The 24,986-nt window shown below is 46.4% G+C and overlaps 1 protein-coding gene across 9 annotated transcripts in view; it reads right to left on the reverse strand.

The window, feature by feature from the left end:
- Positions 1-1,272: 1,272 nt before the first annotated feature.
- The window catches only part of LOC118274492 (phosphatidylinositol 4-kinase alpha), a 67,522-nt gene continuing 43,808 nt past the window's right edge, over positions 1,273-24,986 (reverse strand). For 5 of the 9 annotated variants that reach the window (XM_050696936.1, XM_050696935.1, XM_050696934.1 and 2 more), the window contains 22 exons: positions 24,602-24,739; positions 24,002-24,106; positions 23,561-23,752; positions 22,530-22,755; positions 17,239-17,439; positions 16,262-16,394; positions 15,868-15,942; positions 15,242-15,471; positions 14,673-14,797; positions 14,143-14,289; positions 13,521-13,702; positions 9,280-9,409; positions 8,589-8,768; positions 8,180-8,300; positions 7,410-7,600; positions 6,842-6,908; positions 6,424-6,545; positions 4,929-5,117; positions 4,271-4,393; positions 3,709-3,832; positions 2,846-3,005; positions 1,273-2,545 (listed from right to left, as the gene is read on the reverse strand). In XM_050696936.1, coding sequence (XP_050552893.1) covers positions 2,320-2,545; positions 2,846-3,005; positions 3,709-3,832; positions 4,271-4,393; positions 4,929-5,117; positions 6,424-6,545; positions 6,842-6,908; positions 7,410-7,600; positions 8,180-8,300; positions 8,589-8,768; positions 9,280-9,409; positions 13,521-13,702; positions 14,143-14,289; positions 14,673-14,797; positions 15,242-15,471; positions 15,868-15,942; positions 16,262-16,394; positions 17,239-17,439; positions 22,530-22,755; positions 23,561-23,752; positions 24,002-24,106; positions 24,602-24,739 — 3,387 coding nt within the window. In that variant the 3' untranslated portion in view covers positions 1,273-2,319. Of the gene's footprint in view, positions 2,546-2,845; positions 3,006-3,708; positions 3,833-4,270; positions 4,394-4,928; positions 5,118-6,423; positions 6,546-6,841; positions 6,909-7,409; positions 7,601-8,179; positions 8,301-8,588; positions 8,769-9,279; positions 9,410-13,520; positions 13,703-14,142; positions 14,290-14,672; positions 14,798-15,241; positions 15,472-15,867; positions 15,943-16,261; positions 16,395-17,238; positions 17,440-22,397; positions 22,756-23,560; positions 23,753-24,001; positions 24,107-24,601; positions 24,740-24,986 lie in introns of all 9 variants that reach the window. The other 4 variants (XM_050696939.1, XM_050696938.1, XM_050696931.1 and 1 more) reach the window with 3 other exon arrangements.

Below are 24,986 nucleotides of genomic sequence, written 5' to 3' on the forward strand. Positions count from 1 at the left end.
TTGTAGTTTTAACACTTTTATTTAAGTTTATAGGTTTTTAGCCACAGGTCCATTTTTAATCGTCTTCAAAAAAGAGAAGGTTCTTAATTTGACCTGTACTGCACATGTATGTATTTGTGCGCGATTTCTCGCGTTTAGCTCAACCGATTTTGATGCAATTTCAGCATAGTATTGTTTAAAAGTAGGACACGGTTTTAGGGATATTACCTGACTTAAAAAATGGAGACGGTAAAGAAAATTGAAGGCGGTTCCCTATTTAAAAAAAAAGTTATTAGTTATTACTCTTTATGTAGAGAAGACCCATAGTCAGTGGACGTGTCATCAACATAATCATTATTTCTTTGCACATAAGGTTCAATTTCTTTTGACAAGAAGTAACAAAATATAACCAAACACCATACTCCACCATGTTTTTAATTTATTTAAAATTAAATCGTATTTTCATCTAAAATAAGTACGTTTTAACATTGAAACTATAACAATCACCACAAATCACGTTGTTTAGGATATTATTTTACTTTTTTTACTAGCACAAGGCTTTAATTCTGCTAAACAGTAATTATAAAAGTAGTTAGTAGTTATGGAAAATATACTTTACTGTTTAGAATTAAAGTTAACTTTGCTTTAAGTATTTTCCGAAAAGACAACTTTATCTCTAATCAGAAGAGTATATACAGAAAAAAAGATCATTAATACGACGCAAATTGAGTTGATAATTCTTTAAAAGAATATGAAATATACGACTAGTAGTTGAAACTGAATGTATGTAATGGTAGAAAAGAACAATATAATCAACGTGTAATTGAGTTAAAAATATATATAATTTATTAACTATATAGTTATAGAACTCAAAATTAATTAACCAACTTCCCTTCTAAACTATTCCTTAGTAATGTATTTGTTCCGAAAACAATTGCCAAGGACTGGGTTCAGTAATCATTAAATGACTCTTGAGTGCGGCAGTATGGAATAGTTGAAGTAATCATTAAATGTCTCTGAGTACAGAAATAAACTGTAAAAAGCAGAATTGAAACCTTGACAGTATGAAAGTAATATCTTAAATAAATAAATATTATTTATTATATATATTATAATACTCCTTTCCCACATAAATATATCCATTCACCTAACTCCCAAACCGATATGCATTCCTTTAATTTTAGCCAATAAGCAAATACAAAGAGGACATGTCATAACTGGATTTTCTTTTAACATAATGTGTGACACTTTACAGGGAGCGTGAGACGTTACAAACCACGCCCCTCTCTATTTTCCATCTACCGGTTCCATACTAAAAAAATGTTGATAATTGTTCACATTTTAATGTTTGACTGCTCGGTTGACGCGAATTATTTTCGGTTCTGGGTGGCTTGGGTATGTGAAATTGTATGTTTGTAAACGCACCCACAACACAGAAGAAAATCGAGTAGGGCAACGTTTTTAAAAAAGAAAAAGATGTGCCACTTTCTGAACGATTATAACCTATCTACACCTTTTTACATTTATAATTTGTCTTGTCACAGTGCACAATCACATTATGGCATCTCCTCTTTGTACTTACTTCACGCTCTATACGTACCTAAACAATGTAAAGTTTCTTTTACACTCTTGATGTATTCTGGTTTAATGTAAATTCAGCACTCTTCATCAGCAAATAAAAATAAGGTACAATTTTCATTAACACTTGTAATATAGAATTTGCTATGGGATTTAAGACATTAAATCTTTGACATACAATTCAATTTTTATTGAAGACATTTATTGAAAGTTAAAGTTAATATAACATTGTAATTTGTGGGACCACCACCCGAGAAGGAGAGACCTCCACAATAATTTAATAGTAACATTGCAATTTTGTATACATCTACATATTTTAAAAGGCGGTAAACATTCAATATTAATTTAATAATAATTAGATAAGATTTCAAAATCACTCGCCAATTTAAATATCTCACTACAAAACATGACATTATTAGAAATAACTGCATCATCAATTCAAAATACAAACTAACGGCAAAAAAATCCGTTACAAATTCTTTTTTTTTTAAATATTGTAGGTTATTTTAGTAGGACCAACCTTCCCCCTTACCCCCAATCCGTAAATCCCTATCCCCCAAAAGTCTGATAACGCACTCAACTCCTCTAATGTTGCAGATGTCCATGGGCGACGCCAATTGCTTACCATCAAGTAATCCGTCTGTTCGTTTACAAAAAGGATATTTGATTTTTCAATTCTGCCGCCCTATTCCACATAAAAAGACCGTTACAAATCCAAAATTCAAATATTTAAATTAAATTCTAGAACGTTTATTACCTTTTTTAATAAGGTATTTGATTCTGGTAATACTGTATCATGTCATACGTCCTTGTTCTGAAGTTTAAGAAGGAGTTTCTTATAACTGAGAGCATATAGGCGGCTGCCTCCTTCTCTGTCGAGTTGGGAGCGAACCTGGACCTTAGCAGTCGGATGGTCTGGCCACGGAAGCATGGGAGACCTGTGTCCAGCATTAGAGATACCATTGATATTATCGCTTCTTGGTAAGGCCTGGAAAAGAGAAAAAGATAGTAATAAAGATGTAGAATGGACTTTATGTGGATAGTAGTAAGGTCACAAATAGCTTGCTAAGCAATCAGCTTTATTGTTGAAGACTTGCATACTAAGGCTACACAATCGCACTACTTGATAGGCAAATAGTGACTCTAAATCACACATTATAAGACTTATATTCACCTGATGGCAAGAAAGACATACATTCAAAAGTCACGCAACCACAACGTACTAAACACTACATACTTGTTAAGCAAAAATGGACCTAACCTATTAGAAAACAAAGTACATATTTACCTGACAGCAAGGAAGGCCTGTACACAGAGTTCACAGAACCACCTAAATGGTGGGGCTTCCATCTTCCCCCCCATCACCATCACCATCTCGTCCGTCAACTTGATGTCCGGCTCGAAGCCCAGGTTACCACCAGGCGAGGATTCGAACATGAATCCGAAATCTGGAACGACGGAATTTAGGCTTTGTTATAATAAATACACACACAACGTCACGCCTTTTATCCCCGAGGGGGTAGGCAGAGGTGCACATTACGGCACGTATTGCCGCTATACAATGTACACCCACTTTTCACTATTTGTGTTATAAGTGCAATGTAATAGGGGGTGAGTCTATTGCCATTTAGGTGACTGACTGAGTACAATTCCAGACTCCTTGCTACTAATCATATTTTTTTTAATGCGAAAAAAGCCCACATCTTTTGCCCGACCTGAGATCCGAACCCGAGATCCCTTGTCCTGTAGACTTGCGACCACTCGACCAACAAGGCAGTCGTCATTTATGGAAACAAACTAAATTAAAAGTATGTTATAGATTACAATAGCTATATAATACAATAATACTAGCAAACCCGGTGAACTCCGTTTCGCCACCAGATGGCTTCGCTTATTTTTGTATCAGAGATGGCGCTGTATGTGAAAAATGATTTTCCCTCTTTTTCTGCTTTTCTCTTGAAATTTCTCCTGAATTTTCTTTGTTATAAACCTCACGGAGCCCGAGACCTTTCCAACGAATGCAAAACCGTGGAAATCGGTTCGTGCGTTTTGGAGTTATACCGTCAATAAGGAAAACCAGACTTATTTTTACATTATAGATGAAAAAAATGGTTAACATTTCATAGTTCCTATACATCCATTGAGACTCACCTATATGTATGATATGTCCGTCGACATCCAACATGATGTTACCGTTGTGGCGATCCTTGATCTGCAGGAGGAAGCCGATCACGCTGTACGCCGCCATCGACGTCACGAAGCAGCGGCGAGCGGCCTGAAACGTGTATGGAAGTTATTTCACGAAAATTAAATAATTATTGTGACCAAAAACACGTAAATGAGTCATTTGTATAGTCAAAACCCAGTCCTTCTTTTTTGAGGGGAAAATCATCCACTGTCTTCCCTCGTCTTGAGTGTCATACTCTTACTGACTAAAAACCACCCTGTTCCTACTCTTGCTCTTCCAACCGAAACCTCAGTGCCCCACTAGGTAATCCGTCCTAAACGTCCTAAAGAGCTTCAAAAGACTCTTTAGACTTCAGTCTTTCGAAACTCTATTAAAGATTTTTGTTCAATATTATAGCACTTAATTGAAAAATAAAATACATATACATAGATTTCAAAGCAATCTATAATAATACAACTCGAAATGGACTGCCTTCTTTCCCAAACCAGCCAAAGCAAAATATTACTAAGTTAATTCGACCCATACCTGGAATTCCCTGGTGGATTCGTCTCCGTACTTCTTGATGAAGTACTCGTACATGCCGATGTCGGTCTGCCGGCCGAGCTGGTCGCGGGACTTGGCGTTGGGCACGCACTCTATCACGCCACACTGAAAGTATAAGAATTGGGATATATCGCTGCTGATGTTTATTCTTGTACACAAACAACGTCACGCCTTTTTATCCTCGAAGGTGTAGGCAAAGGTGCACATCACGACACGTAATGCCGCTATACGATTTACACCCACTTTTCACTATTTATGTTTTAAGTCTCATGTAATAGGGGGTGAGTGTTTATAAGTGTTATGTTTATTCTTGTATTGCGTATTTTTTGGTTAGGTTGGTATTTTATGAGTGTAATAAAATTCATATTTGTTTTACCGAAGTGTTAGGTTAAAGGCCTTTAATTAAAATGTTTTCAAACGTGAAAACCAAGCGCGTTTGGTTAAATCGATGATTTCTCAATGTGAATTCAAAATTATTACTCGTATAGCCAAAATTGATAACTGATATCAAGTCACGTGATTTTCAATCCATTTTTTCTCCAAAAAAAAAATATTAATTTCAACCGTAAAACCCTTAATATGTGTTTATATTCTACAAAAACAAAACATAACTATACAAAATGTACATCTACAAACTCACCCCAGGTGCAGTGGCGACGACCTTATAGGGAAACAGGTACAGATCCAGCCCAACTTGTTGGAATATATTCTTGAACAGCGATATCACTTGTAGAGCCAACATGTCCTGTCTGACGTCATCGCCCACTTTAAAGATGGCCGCCTGCCACACTTCCGCCGCTATACCAGTGAACCTGTCTTTGCCGTCCTCCTGTTGGGTAAAGGGTTATTGAGAAAGATGATAATAATGATCGTCTTGTAAAAAAAAAATCTTTCACTATAAGTGTAGTTACTGTGATTGCTTTTGAAAAACAGGTTTGCTCAACAGTTATAGAGCACAGCGATTACTATTATATTATTATGTACAAATTTTAGAGAATGGTTCTTTAAAAGTTAATAAATGAAACAGTTTATCCGATTTTTTTAAAACCACAGATTCGTAAATATTCGAATCGCTCTATAACATCAAAGTATATCAAACATACAATTGCCTGTAATAGTAAGTTAGTACCTATGTACAGAAATTAGGAAACGTTGTCAATTGGAGTTTAAATCATTATGTTTTTCGGCTAACCCATGTGATTATTTGACGAGGAACTCGTCTAGTTTCTAATCGCAGGATGCTGCTCAAGAATAAGAGCCTTTATGTATAACATTGCTTGAAACTAGTCGATTTCCTCATTAAATAATTACGTAAGTAAGCTGAAAAACATTATAATTAATTTAGTAGCTTCAATAGGTACTTATCCCACACTTGCATCTTTTCCATGCACATACATACAAAACCTTGCATAAATACGTGCAACGAGACGAACCAACGAAAACCATACTCGAGAGGGGTAGGCAGAGGTGTACCTACATGCCTGTTAAATAGATAATTACTAGGGTAATGACATTTATCACACTCATACTCGATCCACTTACAAACTCCGCTGTAGACCGACGATGACTGATGTTAAAATATTTTAGTAGACTCTGTTTAGAACAAAATATATTCAAATAGGATTCTAGTTTTAAGTACCCTTAGTACGAGTTTGCTTTACGTTTAATGAAATAGAAACGAAAGCGCGTTCGGCGCTCTGATTGGCTGGGTCCAATGAACTAATCAATCAGTACCTCTGCCGTGATTTGAACCAATAGTATTTGTCAATAGTCGGTCGGTCGGGTGTCGGTCACCTATGAAACTAATTTTGCCATACAAAAAAATTACGTCGCCGCTAGCGAGTATCGACAAAATACTATTGGTTCAAACTTATAGTAAAGGTATACAGAGCCGAACGCGCTCTTGTTTCGATTACCTTTTAAACGTTAAGCGAACTCCTACCAAGGGTATTGTATACTAATAAAATAATAAAGGTACCACGGTAAAATAAAAAGAATATGGTTTACACGGCAGTAGCTATACGACGCGACGCTGGCAGAGTCGATTGCCGCAAAATACAGTTCATAGATACTATGGGCCCCGGCGTAGCTTGAAACTAGTCGAGAATTTAACTGTAAATAAATAATGTTCTTACCGTCGGTGGATCTTCACCCGCGGATATCGCCATGGCTATAGCTTCCATCTCATCTATGCCGTACTTTCGAACCCTGAACCTTGCTAAGTAAGGAGCTTTAGCCGCACTCTGCATAGGTGTACCTAAAAAAGGTAATGTTTTAACTTAATTTGCTAAATCACATAATTTTAAAATTATAGAATTTTTGTCTGGTTTGTTTACGTAGTATCATTTATTATTATTAGTACAATATTATATCATCACGTCTTTTATCCCCAAAGGGGTATCCAGAGGTGCACATTATGGCACGTAATGCCACTGCACAATGTACACATTTTTCACAATTTATGCTATAGGTCCCATATAATAGGGGGTGAGCCTATTGCCGCCTACTGAGAAATTAGTAAAGTAAAATATTAATTTTATACTTATTACTCACCGCTCTTGTAATCGATGTCTATGACCATTGAATCTGGGTTCGAAGGTAGATAACAACCGGGCTGAACCTATAAACAATATAAAGCAAAAATAAAGGTGACTGAACAAATCCTCTAATTAGGTCTATAATATAATTAACACCCCGCAACCCGCAAGTCACGTCTTTTATCCCCGAAGGGGTATGCAGAGCACATTACGGCACATAATGCCGCTATACAATATACACCCACCTTTTTTTATTCGATATAAACTAATGCTTGACTACAATCCCACCTGATGTTAAGTAGTGATGTAATCGTTGATGGTGAGGCGCACGGGTTTATTAAGAGCCTAATCACTCTAGATTATTATAAGTATGTATTATAAGTCCCATGTAATAGGGGGTGAGCTTACTGCCATTCCAGACTCCGTGCTACTACTGAGCAACCGAAAAAAACCTAGTAATACTTTGCCCGAACCGAGAATCGAACCTTGAGACCTCTTATCCAGTAGTCGCACTTGCGACCACTGGACCACCGCGAGGCAGCGAGTGTAACTACCAAAACTTAAAAAAAGTGTTAAAAACATACCTTAACAGTTTTCAGCGCCTCCAAGCAGGCTCGTTTTCTCTCGGCCCCCTTCGGGAACGGTCGGATAATTCCGCTTATGTTCGTGATTTGACTGAAGAAATCGAATTCTCTTTCATAGAAAGCCTTGGCCGGTCCTGATAGACGATCCACGATATTCTTCGTAAGGCTCTCTAAGATGTCGAACAAGGCTGCTGGAACAAGGATTGGGTAATGAGAGTGCTAAAGCTAGGATGGTTAGTATTGTTAGGTATATGGAATGATAAAGTTAGTTTTTGTTAGTTGTAGGTTTTGTTATGGCTTTGTCTAAATGGAAAGTACGAGTAAAAGATTGGAGCGGACGGATCACGGATGGTAAGCTATCGAAGCTGACCATGGATACCCGAAACACCGGAGGAATTACCAGTTGGTTAAACGGTTTTTCTCACGTTTTCTATTAGTACCCTTAGTATGACTTTGCTTTACGTTTAACGAAAACGCGGCGGTTTGATTGGCTGGTGCGAAAAAAACAACCAATCATTTTGATTGGTTGATTAATTTGAGCCGGCCAATCAGAGCGCCAAACGCGTTATTGTTTCGATTTCGTTAAACGTAAAACCTCGAACTAAGAGTACTGATCTTTGGTTTAATTTCCGCACAAAACAAATATTCACGTTATCATCCCTACAGTTTGTGATAGTCCGCAAACCATGAGGCAAACGTTTCATTAAAAAGAAAGACGAAGAGGAATGAGAATAGAGTTGATAATCGATTGACAAGCAAGCGTTACTTACGATCTTTGTTGTGCATTTCTTCATCCGTATACAAGTTCGTATGCATATTCCATATTAGTTGGTGAGCAACCACTTGTGACTTCTTCGCTAAAGACTTTATTAATTCTGCTACGTAACCCATCTAGAAAGTAAACATGCTAAATTGTACTTTAAATGTAACGGGTTAAGGTTGAAAGTTAGTCACTCAGATTCATTCAATTAAGAGGAATTGTAAATGCAAATTGAACCTTATTATAAGTAATTTAGACTAAAAATAGTTGTGAAACTAAAAATAATTTTGATCATATAAAGAATAACAAAACAAATGCTGTACACACTTTGCATCGTAATGAAACCAATTTATTTCATACTCAAAAAGATACAACCAAAAACCAACCTTATAACACTAACAATAAAGTCACAAACTCACCGTGTCATGTCTCAAAGCCTGTACCAGCTGAGGTATGTACAGTAAAACAGCGGAAGAGGGGTATGACGTGAGGGTGTTGACGGCGGCCTGCGCCGACAGGGGGTGCGGGGGGTACTGGCGACTGAAGTACGAGAGGGCCTCCACTGGACTCACTCGCGCCCAGGTTATCATGTGGACTAGCTGGAATGGTAAATAACATAGCTGGTAAAAAAATACATAACATCAATGTATAGTCATGATATAATCGCGTAGATTGTCATTGAATCAAATTATGTCTAAGAAAAGCAAAGTTGGCGCGGTGGCTGGGACCTGGCTGGCGTCCAATATATCGCAGGTTCGATTCCCGCACGAACAACTCTTTGTGTGATCCACTGATTATTATTCCGGGTATGGGTTTCATATGTATGTTTGTAAATGCATCCACGACACAGGTGAAAATCCTAATCTACAATTTTCAAGCGTTTCACCTGCTAGACGTGATATTAACTTCCTTCTGGTAAATTAAATACTTTTGTTCAGCAGTGTATAGATATCGTCATCAGCCGTAATGCGTCCAATTGGCCTCACATTTGTTCCATAACAAGAACATATCAAGTCACGTTCGTACAAATCAATTCCAATAAAATAAGATACAAAACTAGCTATTAAATAACAAAAACCAACTCTGTTACAACGCTATTAAGGTACATACCTCATGAGCATCGTTCAGCAATGTTTCAGTAGTGACCAGATATTTCAGTGCTTGTGGCACGTGACACACGGCTGTAGGCTGCGCTTGTACCTTGCGACGTATTTCCAATATTATGCCTTCGTTCTTCAATCTGAAAGGAAGGAATTTGAACTTTATGTCTAGAGCACTACGATACGTTTGTTAATAGCAGCAAAATCACTATATATAATTAATAATATATCTTTTTTAAAAAAGGTTCAGTTTATTGGGGATGCAGGAATAAAGAGTATTCAGAGAGTAACATAGATTACCAATAATTTTACAGAATGGCGATTTATTTAAAAGAATTGATTAAAAAGTCAGTTGAGATAAATGCGGAAGTGATTCTAGACTCTTTTTCGAGGTAAAACAGCGTTTTTATTCTTATTTTTTAGGAGGCTGAAGAGTGATATAAACTAGGATATAGACGCTTCTGCGTAGTAAAGAAAAAAACCTAGTCTATGTAGCTTTCCATCTAGAAAGCTTGTTGCGTCTAAATGTGTGGAAACATTTATTTAAGAGAGTAAAAACGGGGTTTTGCTCATTTTTCTCTATCCGAAAGTACAAATTGGAATGAGCATCTAGCTTCATTGACGGACAATCTGATTTTGACGCCTGTAAACAATCAATTGAACTACTTTGAGTTAGAGTGCCTTACCTTTCGGGCAGGAAGACAGCGAGCGTGGGGCTGATGTCCCAGGCGAGCTTGGCGTAGTCGCGCCACGTGCAGGACTGGGTCAAGTTACTCTAAAGTACGGCGATTAGTATGTTACCTCTCGGGCAGGAAGACAGCGAGCGTGGGGCTGATGTCCCATGCGAGCTTGGCGTAGTCGCGCCACGTGCAGGACTGGGTCAAGTTACTCTAAAGTACGGCGATTAGTATGTTACCTCTCGGGCAGGAAGACAGCGAGCGTGGGGCTGATGTCCCATGCGAGCTTGGCGTAGTCGCGCCACGTGCAGGACTGGGTCAAGTTACTCTAAAGTACGGCGATTAGTATGTTACCTCTCGGGCAGGAAGACAGCGAGCGTGGGGCTGATGTCCCATGCGAGCTTGGCGTAGTCGCGCCACGTGCAGGACTGGGTCAAGTTACTCTAAAGTACGGCGATTAGTATGTTACCTCTCGGGCAGGAAGACAGCGAGCGTGGGGCTGATGTCCCATGCGAGCTTGGCGTAGTCGCGCCACGTGCAGGACTGGGTCAAGTTACTCTAAAGTACGGCGATTAGTATGTTACCTCTCGGGCAGGAAGACAGCGAGCGTGGGGCTGATGTCCCATGCGAGCTTGGCGTAGTCGCGCCACGTGCAGGACTGGGTCAAGTTACTCTAAAGTACGGCGATTAGTATGTTACCTCTCGGGCAGGAAGACAGCGAGCGTGGGGCTGATGTCCCATGCGAGCTTGGCGTAGTCGCGCCACGTGCAGGACTGGGTCAAGTTACTCTAAAGTACGGCGATTAGTATGTTACCTCTCGGGCAGGAAGACAGCGAGCGTGGGGCTGATGTCCCATGCGAGCTTGGCGTAGTCGCGCCACGTGCAGGACTGGGTCAAGTTACTCTAAAGTACGGCGATTAGTATGTTACCTCTCGGGCAGGAAGACAGCGAGCGTGGGGCTGATGTCCCATGCGAGCTTGGCGTAGTCGCGCCACGTGCAGGACTGGGTCAAGTTACTCTAAAGTACGGCGATTAGTATGTTACCTCTCGGGCAGGAAGACAGCGAGCGTGGGGCTGATGTCCCATGCGAGCTTGGCGTAGTCGCGCCACGTGCAGGACTGGGTCAAGTTACTCTAAAGTACGGCGATTAGTATGTTACCTCTCGGGCAGGAAGACAGCGAGCGTGGGGCTGATGTCCCATGCGAGCTTGGCGTAGTCGCGCCACGTGCAGGACTGGGTCAAGTTACTCTAAAGTACGGCGATTAGTATGTTACCTCTCGGGCAGGAAGACAGCGAGCGTGGGGCTGATGTCCCATGCGAGCTTGGCGTAGTCGCGCCACGTGCAGGACTGGGTCAAGTTACTCTAAAGTACGGCGATTAGTATGTTACCTCTCGGGCAGGAAGACAGCGAGCGTGGGGCTGATGTCCCATGCGAGCTTGGCGTAGTCGCGCCACGTGCAGGACTGGGTCAAGTTACTCTAAAGTACGGCGATTAGTATGTTACCTCTCGGGCAGGAAGACAGCGAGCGTGGGGCTGATGTCCCATGCGAGCTTGGCGTAGTCGCGCCACGTGCAGGACTGGGTCAAGTTACTCTAAAGTACGGCGATTAGTATGTTACCTCTCGGGCAGGAAGACAGCGAGCGTGGGGCTGATGTCCCATGCGAGCTTGGCGTAGTCGCGCCACGTGCAGGACTGGGTCAAGTTACTCTAAAGTACGGCGATTAGTATGTTACCTCTCGGGCAGGAAGACAGCGAGCGTGGGGCTGATGTCCCATGCGAGCTTGGCGTAGTCGCGCCACGTGCAGGACTGGGTCAAGTTACTCTAAAGTACGGCGATTAGTATGTTACCTCTCGGGCAGGAAGACAGCGAGCGTGGGGCTGATGTCCCATGCGAGCTTGGCGTAGTCGCGCCACGTGCAGGACTGGGTCAAGTTACTCTAAAGTACGGCGATTAGTATGTTACCTCTCGGGCAGGAAGACAGCGAGCGTGGGGCTGATGTCCCATGCGAGCTTGGCGTAGTCGCGCCACGTGCAGGACTGGGTCAAGTTACTCTAAAGTACGGCGATTAGTATGTTACCTCTCGGGCAGGAAGACAGCGAGCGTGGGGCTGATGTCCCATGCGAGCTTGGCGTAGTCGCGCCACGTGCAGGACTGGGTCAAGTTACTCTAAAGTACGGCGATTAGTATGTTACCTCTCGGGCAGGAAGACAGCGAGCGTGGGGCTGATGTCCCATGCGAGCTTGGCGTAGTCGCGCCACGTGCAGGACTGGGTCAAGTTACTCTAAAGTACGGCGATTAGTATGTTACCTCTCGGGCAGGAAGACAGCGAGCGTGGGGCTGATGTCCCATGCGAGCTTGGCGTAGTCGCGCCACGTGCAGGACTGGGTCAAGTTACTCTAAAGTACGGCGATTAGTATGTTACCTCTCGGGCAGGAAGACAGCGAGCGTGGGGCTGATGTCCCATGCGAGCTTGGCGTAGTCGCGCCACGTGCAGGACTGGGTCAAGTTACTCTAAAGTACGGCGATTAGTATGTTACCTCTCGGGCAGGAAGACAGCGAGCGTGGGGCTGATGTCCCATGCGAGCTTGGCGTAGTCGCGCCACGTGCAGGACTGGGTCAAGTTACTCTAAAGTACGGCGATTAGTATGTTACCTCTCGGGCAGGAAGACAGCGAGCGTGGGGCTGATGTCCCATGCGAGCTTGGCGTAGTCGCGCCACGTGCAGGACTGGGTCAAGTTACTCTAAAGTACGGCGATTAGTATGTTACCTCTCGGGCAGGAAGACAGCGAGCGTGGGGCTGATGTCCCATGCGAGCTTGGCGTAGTCGCGCCACGTGCAGGACTGGGTCAAGTTACTCTAAAGTACGGCGATTAGTATGTTACCTCTCGGGCAGGAAGACAGCGAGCGTGGGGCTGATGTCCCATGCGAGCTTGGCGTAGTCGCGCCACGTGCAGGACTGGGTCAAGTTACTCTAAAGTACGGCGATTAGTATGTTACCTCTCGGGCAGGAAGACAGCGAGCGTGGGGCTGATGTCCCATGCGAGCTTGGCGTAGTCGCGCCACGTGCAGGACTGGGTCAAGTTACTCTAAAGTACGGCGATTAGTATGTTACCTCTCGGGCAGGAAGACAGCGAGCGTGGGGCTGATGTCCCATGCGAGCTTGGCGTAGTCGCGCCACGTGCAGGACTGGGTCAAGTTACTCTAAAGTACGGCGATTAGTATGTTACCTCTCGGGCAGGAAGACAGCGAGCGTGGGGCTGATGTCCCATGCGAGCTTGGCGTAGTCGCGCCACGTGCAGGACTGGGTCAAGTTACTCTAAAGTACGGCGATTAGTATGTTACCTCTCGGGCAGGAAGACAGCGAGCGTGGGGCTGATGTCCCATGCGAGCTTGGCGTAGTCGCGCCACGTGCAGGACTGGGTCAAGTTACTCTAAAGTACGGCGATTAGTATGTTACCTCTCGGGCAGGAAGACAGCGAGCGTGGGGCTGATGTCCCATGCGAGCTTGGCGTAGTCGCGCCACGTGCAGGACTGGGTCAAGTTACTCTAAAGTACGGCGATTAGTATGTTACCTCTCGGGCAGGAAGACAGCGAGCGTGGGGCTGATGTCCCATGCGAGCTTGGCGTAGTCGCGCCACGTGCGGTCCGTGTTGGGCTTGGAGCGCCACGTCGTGATGTTGTCCTCGCCCGGCACCGCCTGCTCCGGCCGACCGTGCGGGTTGTGCCATGTCACTAGGAACTCTATCTCCACTGCCTAAACAGAAAATAATATATAATTTGATTCATTGTTACTGCTTTATGTAATAGTCCTCGTTTTATAATCCTAACAATATATGACATACTAGCAAACCCGGCGAACTCCGTTTCGCCACCAAAGATTTTCTCTGTTTTCCTGCTTTTCTCTTGAATTTTTTCCTGAATTTTCTGCAAAACCGTGGAAATCACGCGGGCCAATCACAGCGCCAAACGCACTCTCGTTTCGTGTTCGATCAATATACTGAACGCACCAAAATGTTAACTAATAGACAATGTCCAGATGTTCATCCTATTGGGTTTGCCGATATACTTAAGTATACAATGATTTATTATTTCACGATACGCAGTGAGGTTGGTTCCTCGCTCTGTAGCATCCTAGTATGCGCACATGACATTTTCAATATATTCAATGATTTTTTATTATTATTATATCCTTACCATAAGTTCCAATATAAGGTTCCGTTTCCTGACGTAATCTTTAACAAACGTGTCCTGTGGTTTGGCGGGAGGTTTGACACTGCGGTTGGATCGCTTCCCCGCTATACTGCCGGCGCCACTGCTCAGTGTTGTCGTGGACATGGGCACCTGTGATGAAAACATATTTAAAGCTCGTTTTGAAGTACACAAATCTTATCGAAATTAGTTGATTCATTCAAGAGTTACGGTGTCATAGGTAAAAGAAATACCTAAAATTAAGTATTAAGTTCGACCGGAGTGATACCACGGCCTCACAGAAAACCGACGCAAAACAACACTTGCATTGTGTTTCGTTGTGTGAGTGAGGTTACCGGAGGCCCAATTCTGCCCTTTCCAATCTTCCCAATCCCCAATTCCCGAACTCTTAAATTCCTAACCCCCAAAAAGCCGGCAACGCAATGTAACGCCTCTGGCGTTTCACAAAAAAAAATAGCTTTCTGATTTACAATACTATTGGGTAGTAAAGACAATAGAACAAAATTATGTATTACCGTATTAATCCAGCCCGTAGTCTGCCGGCTGCCTATATCGCTATTAACAGACGAACGGTTGTCGATCGGAGAGTTCGACGTGTAAATACTCTGTTGACTGCTCGGACCCATCAGCTCGAATTCTCCTGCAATACGACATTGGTTAATAACTTATTATAATTGTTAAGATACAATAACAATATATTCAACACATAAATTGCGTGCCTGTATTTTGTAACTACATATTTTGGATGTAAGTCATTTTCAATCAAACTGTTTTTTTAAGCCAATGACATATGTTCAAAAATGTAATATAGTAGGTTTTTAAGGGGATTTAACATCGGAAACAATATATTTCTATGAATTTTTACCCGACTGTAGGAAGGGTATTGTTTTTGAACAAGTAATTTTTTCGTATCAAATTGTCTATACAAATTTCTCTTTAATTAGTTATAAAGTACTCAACTAAGGTTAAACATTAACTAAATTAGTTAAAAACATCGTTGTCTTTGGGTACTCAAATAGATTTCTTTTTCGATTAACTCTTCATCCCAGTCCAAACAAATAAATAATCCCTCTGAAATCCTCACCTCCAATATCACTGCTCTTCAAATACTTCTTATCAGAATGCATCAGTTGCCAGAACTTGATGAGGGAGATGATATCTTCTCTTAGAGCGCTGGAACTCTTGGCGGGGCACATGAGACCCCGGCAGAAGTAGTCGAGGCAGGCTGCGTAGACTCGCTCGCGGAGGATGTTGCGCGCTATGGAGCGGGGGAGGATGTCGCCTTGGAGGAGGGACAGCCCGCACGACAGGAGTCTGGGGGGAGATACAAAAGTTATTGTGTATCTTTGTAATAAAATTCTCGCAATTAATGGTTTAAAAAATAATGTTTTATGGCCCTTTGTGTACTTGACGAGGTACGCCGAGGACTCAATCATAATAAACATTGCACGACAAACGCCTGAGTTTTCTTTTTCTATATATATTTGGATTCCACGCACTTTTAGTCCGTACCCTTGTCATCATTTTTTTTTTTGGTTTAGTCTAATCAATATTTATATTGTCTATGTCACACACTATACAATTAAACACAACTATAATTATTATTGCTACAAAAATACTTATTCATTAACACAGTCGTGGTTAGAAACTAGTATTACCTCTTCAAACAGTTATGAATATTAATTTGTAAAATCATTAAGCCGGACTCACTTAAATCGAACGCCAACCGCTTCAACGTGTCTGTTGATGTGATCTCTCACATCTCCCACGGTAATTGGTAGAGATCTGAAAAACAAAACATCACAAAAGTAGATAAACTAAACATTTGGTCATGAAACAATTGAATTCAACGCCCATTGAAGGTAGAAATTTTATTTAATACCTTTTATGAGATATATATTATGTAAGTATATTAATAGAGAAGAGCTCTACCTACTACGTGATTAAACCACGATTTTTTCCAGTAGGCTGCGAGACGTCGCCGCGTCTGCGCACGCTGCTCATTATGCAGTCCCTCTGTAAACCGAAACTAGTAGAGCTTTTCTCCATTAACATACGTGAGTAAACCGTGATTTATTATTTAATTTCCATTTTATTTACATACCTATGTAACAAACTCGCCAGCATTTCCACCTTCTCCAAGCTGTTGTACTTGGCGGTCTCTGCGACCTCACACAAGTATCGAACCCACACAGCGTGTGGAGCCACGAATGGGGGACGGGGCTCTAGTTTAGCACCTGTTGAAGAAATGTAATTTTAAGGATTCTTACATCATACGGATATTTATTAGAGGAAATTTTAACACAGCATAGGTTGCACATTACGGCACGTAATGCCACTGTATAACGTATACCCACTTTTCACCATTTATGTTATAAGACCCATGTAATAGGGGGTTAGCCTATTACCATATACTAGGCACAATTCCAGATTCCGTGCTACTACTGAGAAATTTTCGAAAATCCGAAACAGCCCAACATTACTTTGCCCGACCCGGAAACCGAACCCGAGTCGCACTTATGACCACTCGCTCAACGAGGCAGTCATTTGTGTCACGTGTTAAATTTTTATTTTATTTTATTTTATTGCTTTTAAGAAAACTTACAGCTAATACATCTTTTAGTTATTTGACAATAAGTGAAATAAGGCCAATTACAAGTTTCCACTTATGAATTATACAAGATAGGTATAGCCAACACGACATAATTCGCTTACGGTACACACCGAAAGAATACACATTTCTGCATCAAAATAAAAAACACTAATAGACAAAAATAAAAACCACAGATGACACCGTGAAATGTACAAAGTTCTTCAAAATTTCGTTAAGTTCTATAAAATTAATAAGTTACTACTCAAAAAATTAATGTCATTTGTTTTAATTTGGATTGTCAACCTACTAGTGTTTTAAAACTCGATGCATCGATACATTAAATGTTCGATCAATTAAAGGATATTATGAATGTTCATGTCTTTAGACTTTTAATTTACGTCCAAAATTAACGACCGCTTTCAATATAAAATCCTTGTATTTGATATCTATCCATTTCACGAAGAACCATATCAGTATGAGATACCAACCTTCATGAGCAGCCAAAGGGCTAATCTCCTCGCACTGCTTAGAGAACAGCCCCATCCTCCTGTCGACGGTGCTCTGCCAGGCTGCGAAGATCTCCTGCATGAGACGGATCTCCAGATCTGGCCGGGAGGTGGTCAGCCACTGCCAGCACTCCACGGCCGTGGTCACTGCGTCTTCCGTGAAGATGTCCACTTGAGACCATGCTGGGGATAAAGAAAGGGTTTTGGTATAGTTGGTTGTATAGATGAGGTATAATTAACCAGTTTACCGTGGTCTCGCTTTGTATGACCTTTCTCCATATTCAACGGTCAGCTTATACTTGTTTTGCATAGCTCTATGTGTAGTCGTCGCGGGTTTGTAGTAGCGCGGTGGTAGACCAGTCACTGTCTACTAGTAATGTATAGTACTGACCGACAGAGTGCAGCAGCGCGCGCGCAGTGGGCGCGGTGTGTGAGTGCGCGGCGTGCGGCGAGTGGTGGCGGGCGTGCACCAGTAGCGCGGTGGTAGACCAGTCACTGTCTACTAGTAATGTATAGTACTGACCGACAGAGTGCAGCAGCGCGCGCGCAGTGGGCGCGGTGTGTGAGTGCGCGGCGTGCGGCGAGTGGTGGCGGGCGTGCACCAGTAGCGCGGTGGTAGACCAGTCACTGTCTACTAGTAATGTATAGTACTGACCGACAGAGTGCAGCAGCGCGCGCGCAGTGGGCGCGGTGTGTGAGTGCGCGGCGTGCGGCGAGTGGTGGCGGGCGTGCACCAGTAGCGCGGTGGTAGACCAGTCACTGTCTACTAGTAATGTATAGTACTGACCGACAGAGTGCAGCAGCGCGCGCGCAGTGGGCGCGGTGTGTGAGTGCGCGGCGTGCGGCGAGTGGTGGCGGGCGTGCACCAGTAGCGCGGTGGTAGACCAGTCACTGTCTACTAGTAATGTATAGTACTGACCGACAGAGTGCAGCAGCGCGCGCGCAGTGGGCGCGGTGTGTGAGTGCGCGGCGTGCGGCGAGTGGTGGCGGGCGTGCACCAGTAGCGCGGTGGTAGACCAGTCACTGTCTACTAGTAATGTATAGTACTGACCGACAGAGTGCAGCAGCGCGCGCGCAGTGGGCGCGGTGTGTGAGTGCGCGGCGTGCGGCGAGTGGTGGCGGGCGTGCACCAGTAGCGCGGTGGTAGACCAGTCACTGTCTACTAGTAATGTATAGTACTGACCGACAGAGTGCAGCAGCGCGCGCGCAGTGGGCGCGGTGTGTGAGTGCGCGGCGTGCGGCGAGTGGTGGCGGGCGTGCACCAGTAGCGCGGTGGTAGACCAGTCACTGTCTACTAGTAATGTATAGTACTGACCGACAGAGTGCAGCAGCGCGCGCGCAGTGGGCGCGGTGTGTGAGTGCGCGGCGTGCGGCGAGTGGTGGCGGGCGTGCACCAGTAGCGCGGTGGTAGACCAGTCACTGTCTACTAGTAATGTATAGTACTGACCGACAGAGTGCAGCAGCGCGCGCGCAGTGGGCGCGGTGTGTGAGTGCGCGGCGTGCGGCGAGTGGTGGCGGGCGTGCACCAGTAGCGCGGTGGTAGACCAGTCACTGTCTACTAGTAATGTATAGTACTGACCGACAGAGTGCAGCAGCGCGCGCGCAGTGGGCGCGGTGTGTGAGTGCGCGGCGTGCGGCGAGTGGTGGCGGGCGTGCACCAGTAGCGCGGTGGTAGACCAGTCACTGTCTACTAGTAATGTATAGTACTGACCGACAGAGTGCAGCAGCGCGCGCGCAGTGGGCGCGGTGTGTGAGTGCGCGGCGTGCGGCGAGTGGTGGCGGGCGTGCACCAGTAGCGCGGTGGTAGACCAGTCACTGTCTACTAGTAATGTATAGTACTGACCGACAGAGTGCAGCAGCGCGCGCGCAGTGGGCGCGGTGTGTGAGTGCGCGGCGTGCGGCGAGTGGTGGCGGGCGTGCACCAGTAGCGCGGTGGTAGACCAGTCACTGTCTACTAGTAATGTATAGTACTGACCGACAGAGTGCAGCAGCGCGCGCGCAGTGGGCGCGGTGTGTGAGTGCGCGGCGTGCGGCGAGTGGTGGCGGGCGTGCACCAGTAGCGCGGTGGTAGACCAGTCACTGTCTACTAGTAATGTATAGTACTGACCGACAGAGTGCAGCAGCGCGCGCGCAGTGGGCGCGGTGTGTGAGTGCGCGGCGTGCGGCGAGTGGTGGCGGGCGTGCACCAGTAGCGCGGTGGTAGACCAGTCACTGTCTACTAGTAATGTATAGTACTGACCGACAGAGTGCAGCAGCGCGCGCGCAGTGGGCGCGGTGTGTGAGTGCGCGGCGTGCGGCGAGTGGTGGCGGGCGTGCACCAGTAGCGCGGTGGTAGACCAGTCACTGTCTACTAGTAATGTATAGTACTGACCGACAGAGTGCAGCAGCGCGCGCGCAGTGGGCGCGGTGTGTGAGTGCGCGGCGTGCGGCGAGTGGTGGCGGGCGTGCACCAGTAGCGCGGTGGTAGACCAGTCACTGTCTACTAGTAATGTATAGTACTGACCGACAGAGTGCAGCAGCGCGCGCGCAGTGGGCGCGGTGTGTGAGTGCGCGGCGTGCGGCGAGTGGTGGCGGGCGTGCACCAGTAGCGCGGTGGTAGACCAGTCACTGTCTACTAGTAATGTATAGTACTGACCGACAGAGTGCAGCAGCGCGCGCGCAGTGGGCGCGGTGTGTGAGTGCGCGGCGTGCGGCGAGTGGTGGCGGGCGTGCACCAGTAGCGCGGTGGTAGACCAGTCACTGTCTACTAGTAATGTATAGTACTGACCGACAGAGTGCAGCAGCGCGCGCGCAGTGGGCGCGGTGTGTGAGTGCGCGGCGTGCGGCGAGTGGTGGCGGGCGTGCACCAGTAGCGCGGTGGTAGACCAGTCACTGTCTACTAGTAATGTATAGTACTGACCGACAGAGTGCAGCAGCGCGCGCGCAGTGGGCGCGGTGTGTGAGTGCGCGGCGTGCGGCGAGTGGTGGCGGGCGTGCACCAGTAGCGCGGTGGTAGACCAGTCACTGTCTACTAGTAATGTATAGTACTGACCGACAGAGTGCAGCAGCGCGCGCGCAGTGGGCGCGGTGTGTGAGTGCGCGGCGTGCGGCGAGTGGTGGCGGGCGTGCACCAGTAGCGCGGTGGTAGACCAGTCACTGTCTACTAGTAATGTATAGTACTGACCGACAGAGTGCAGCAGCGCGCGCGCAGTGGGCGCGGTGTGTGAGTGCGCGGCGTGCGGCGAGTGGTGGCGGGCGTGCACCAGTAGCGCGGTGGTAGACCAGTCACTGTCTACTAGTAATGTATAGTACTGACCGACAGAGTGCAGCAGCGCGCGCGCAGTGGGCGCGGTGTGTGAGTGCGCGGCGTGCGGCGAGTGGTGGCGGGCGTGCACCAGTAGCGCGGTGGTAGACCAGTCACTGTCTACTAGTAATGTATAGTACTGACCGACAGAGTGCAGCAGCGCGCGCGCAGTGGGCGCGGTGTGTGAGTGCGCGGCGTGCGGCGAGTGGTGGCGGGCGTGCACCAGTAGCGCGGTGGTAGACCAGTCACTGTCTACTAGTAATGTATAGTACTGACCGACAGAGTGCAGCAGCGCGCGCGCAGTGGGCGCGGTGTGTGAGTGCGCGGCGTGCGGCGAGTGGTGGCGGGCGTGCACCAGTAGCGCGGTGGTAGACCAGTCACTGTCTACTAGTAATGTATAGTACTGACCGACAGAGTGCAGCAGCGCGCGCGCAGTGGGCGCGGTGTGTGAGTGCGCGGCGTGCGGCGAGTGGTGGCGGGCGTGCACCAGTAGCGCGGTGGTAGACCAGTCACTGTCTACTAGTAATGTATAGTACTGACCGACAGAGTGCAGCAGCGCGCGCGCAGTGGGCGCGGTGTGTGAGTGCGCGGCGTGCGGCGAGTGGTGGCGGGCGTGCACCAGTAGCGCGGTGGTAGACCAGTCACTGTCTACTAGTAATGTATAGTACTGACCGACAGAGTGCAGCAGCGCGCGCGCAGTGGGCGCGGTGTGTGAGTGCGCGGCGTGCGGCGAGTGGTGGCGGGCGTGCACCAGTAGCGCGGTGGTAGACCAGTCACTGTCTACTAGTAATGTATAGTACTGACCGACAGAGTGCAGCAGCGCGCGCGCAGTGGGCGCGGTGTGTGAGTGCGCGGCGTGCGGCGAGTGGTGGCGGGCGTGCACCAGTAGCGCGGTGGTAGACCAGTCACTGTCTACTAGTAATGTATAGTACTGACCGACAGAGTGCAGCAGCGCGCGCAGTGGGCGCGGTGTGTGAGTGCGCGGCGTGCGGCGAGTGGTGGCGGGCGTGCACCAGTAGCGCGGTGGTAGACCAGTCACTGTCTACTAGTAATGTATAGTACTGACCGACAGAGTGCAGCAGCGCGCGCGCAGTGGGCGCGGTGTGTGAGTGCGCGGCGTGCGGCGAGTGGTGGCGGGCGTGCACCAGTAGCGCGGTGGTAGACCAGTCACTGTCTACTAGTAATGTATAGTACTGACCGACAGAGTGCAGCAGCGCGCGCGCAGTGGGCGCGGTGTGTGAGTGCGCGGCGTGCGGCGAGTGGTGGCGGGCGTGCACCAGTAGCGCGGTGGTAGACCAGTCACTGTCTACTAGTAATGTATAGTACTGACCGACAGAGTGCAGCAGCGCGCGCGCAGTGGGCGCGGTGTGTGAGTGCGCGGCGTGCGGCGAGTGGTGGCGGGCGTGCACCAGTAGCGCGGTGGTAGACCAGTCACTGTCTACTAGTAATGTATAGTACTGACCGACAGAGTGCAGCAGCGCGCGCGCAGTGGGCGCGGTGTGTGAGTGCGCGGCGTGCGGCGAGTGGTGGCGGGCGTGCACCAGTAGCGCGGTGGTAGACCAGTCACTGTCTACTAGTAATGTATAGTACTGACCGACAGAGTGCAGCAGCGCGCGCGCAGTGGGCGCGGTGTGTGAGTGCGCGGCGTGCGGCGAGTGGTGGCGGGCGTGCACCAGTAGCGCGGTGGTAGACCAGTCACTGTCTACTAGTAATGTATAGTACTGACCGACAGAGTGCAGCAGCGCGCGCGCAGTGGGCGCGGTGTGTGAGTGCGCGGCGTGCGGCGAGTGGTGGCGGGCGTGCACCAGTAGCGCGGTGGTAGACCAGTCACTGTCTACTAGTAATGTATAGTACTGACCGACAGAGTGCAGCAGCGCGCGCGCAGTGGGCGCGGTGTGTGAGTGCGCGGCGTGCGGCGAGTGGTGGCGGGCGTGCACCAGTAGCGCGGTGGTAGACCAGTCACTGTCTACTAGTAATGTATAGTACTGACCGACAGAGTGCAGCAGCGCGCGCGCAGTGGGCGCGGTGTGTGAGTGCGCGGCGTGCGGCGAGTGGTGGCGGGCGTGCACCAGTAGCGCGGTGGCCCGCCATAGAGCCGCGCGGTGGGATGTCTCGCTGCCACTGGAGCAAGCGTCCCGTAATGCTGTGTGGAGTCGCGCCCCCACTCGCCATAGAGCCGCCTCGCCACCGCCTTCTGCGCTCACTGCGCCCGAGATCTGGTAAAAAGCAGTGGGTCATTGTCGAAAGTATTATGGCTTCGTCAGTGAGGAGTTAAGATGCCTTCTCAAACGTCGTCCGAGACACTCTAGTTGTCGAAGAACGCGCGACGATCTCCAGTCCATAGCAAGGGTAGCTCGCCGTCCGACCCTAACCAAACTAGTCCGTACGGCGCGTCGCATTCCACCCACGCCTCAAAGAGCCATCAGACCACCACAGATAGGGCCCAGTAGGGCTGATGCCTAATCCGGAACTGCGGACCACGAAATGGGTTTACTGAAGCTCCGGCTCGAAAAACAGCAGTAGGAATGGGGTGGGTTGTAAGAGTCTGACAGTCAGACCTCACGCCTTGCCCAAAGCAGGAGAAATCATTGGATGATTTTCCCCCATCAAAAAACAAATTTTACTAGTACCTACATATAAACATCAAACATAATAAAGAATTCGAATAGATAACCTAACTGAATTTCGTGCAAAAAATGCGTGGACGGTAGTTGTGTTCTCAAACTGTAAAACAGTTTCGACAACGCGTTATAAGGTTGATAACGCTGTGTTACGTAGACGTGAAGCGAGGTGAAGCGGGAAGCTTAAGACCGAACGAGATGGAGGACCTCTGTGGATGTCCTCTGCCCCATCTAGGAGACATAGAACCTTAAGTCAAGTCACTTAGATTTAATTTGTCCAGTTTAACTGATGATGAAGACATATTGAATAAGTGCCTGTTTAAGTCCTTTTAACAATGTTTTTATTTAATTTCTTTGAAAGTAAATACCTAATTTCATACTAATTTCTTTCTAAACTTACCTCTCCAGCATATCTGCTACGTTGAGACACGACAGCTAGCAAAGCGGCCGAGTCCTGAGTAACACAGGGTGGCCTCTTGTCCAGCGCTGAGCGAGGTAGTGGGGCAGACATTCTGTTCAGTCCAGCAGCACCTAGTAGGGCGCCAGTTGCAAGAGCAAGCCCGCAATGATGCCAGAGAGTGGAGTTTGGAACCTGTTTTGGTAGAGATAAGTTCAATTTGAATCGATTCGCATGACATTTGCTAGGCATAATTTTCGTTTTGTTTTAATTTTTAATGCAGTAACTTTTGTGGCATGGTTTTGTTTGTTCTAATGATGCATTTAACTCCTTTCTAGTAGACATTATGCAAAATTAATCTAAAACAAAGTATGTAAGAAAAAACATTATACGAATCGAAAAGAGCACTTAATTGTTAGAACTAGAACTAAACCAAATGCTTACTTGATTCAGATATTCTTGTAAATGTGACCGCGTTGACTGCGGCGCCCATTTCATCGCTTCTTGTACTATACCTTGGCAGCGATCCGCAAAGTCTTTTACTATGCACTGAAAAACAAATTAAATCTTCACAACTGCGGAGTATGGGACTAGAAATAATATGTCGTGGTGGCATGAGACTGCGGGTTCGAAATCTAAACAGCAGCAAAATACTAATATGACTTTTTCCGAGTTATATGTCCTTTCTAAGGTTATTTAGACACTAGTGACAAACGGCGATGAAAAACATCGTGAGGAAACCTGGCCTTATAATTTCTAATTATAAGTTTCAAATCGCCAACCCGTATTGAGCAAGCAGTGGCCACTTATAGGTTGATGATATGTTGTGGGACCAGAAATAGTATTTAAATAGCTTTTTGGCAAAAATATAGATTATAGTTTTAGTAGATTGCTTTCAGTGCCGGTAACGTAGACAAAGCCGCTGGCAGAAGCTAGTGAAAATAATATGCAAGTTTGAAAACACTAATCCGTTTTAAGTAAAGTCATGTCAATCAATCAATTCCCAACCTTATAACTACAGCCATAAAGTACAATATCACTTACCTCTCTCCCCTCCAGCGTATCTTGCAGTTGCAATGTGAAGTCGGTCCCCGGTACTTTAAGTAGCGGCGTTTCTTGGTTCGCGTCTAGTTCTAGACTGAAGCTTAGTACTTGGAGGATGTCTAGCATTGACCAGAGTACCTGGAAATTGTGTGTCACGTTAGTATTTAACAATAATGGCAGTCTAATAACGGAAATTGTCGTTAAATGTAAGCACTAGCATCCATGTTCTTGAGGATTAGGACAACCAAGACCGACAATCATAACAACTAAACTCTGTTGCTAAATCGTTCTAATGTTTAAAGTTTCAACCTTATTCTTATGCAATAAAGTTAAGAATCTGTCTGGCAACGTGACCTATGGCACCAGCAATTATTGTCGAGACAAC

The sequence above is a fragment of the Spodoptera frugiperda genome, chromosome 11 (assembly GCF_023101765.2).
Source record: "Spodoptera frugiperda isolate SF20-4 chromosome 11, AGI-APGP_CSIRO_Sfru_2.0, whole genome shotgun sequence".
Taxonomy (NCBI): Eukaryota; Metazoa; Arthropoda; class Insecta; order Lepidoptera; family Noctuidae; genus Spodoptera; species Spodoptera frugiperda.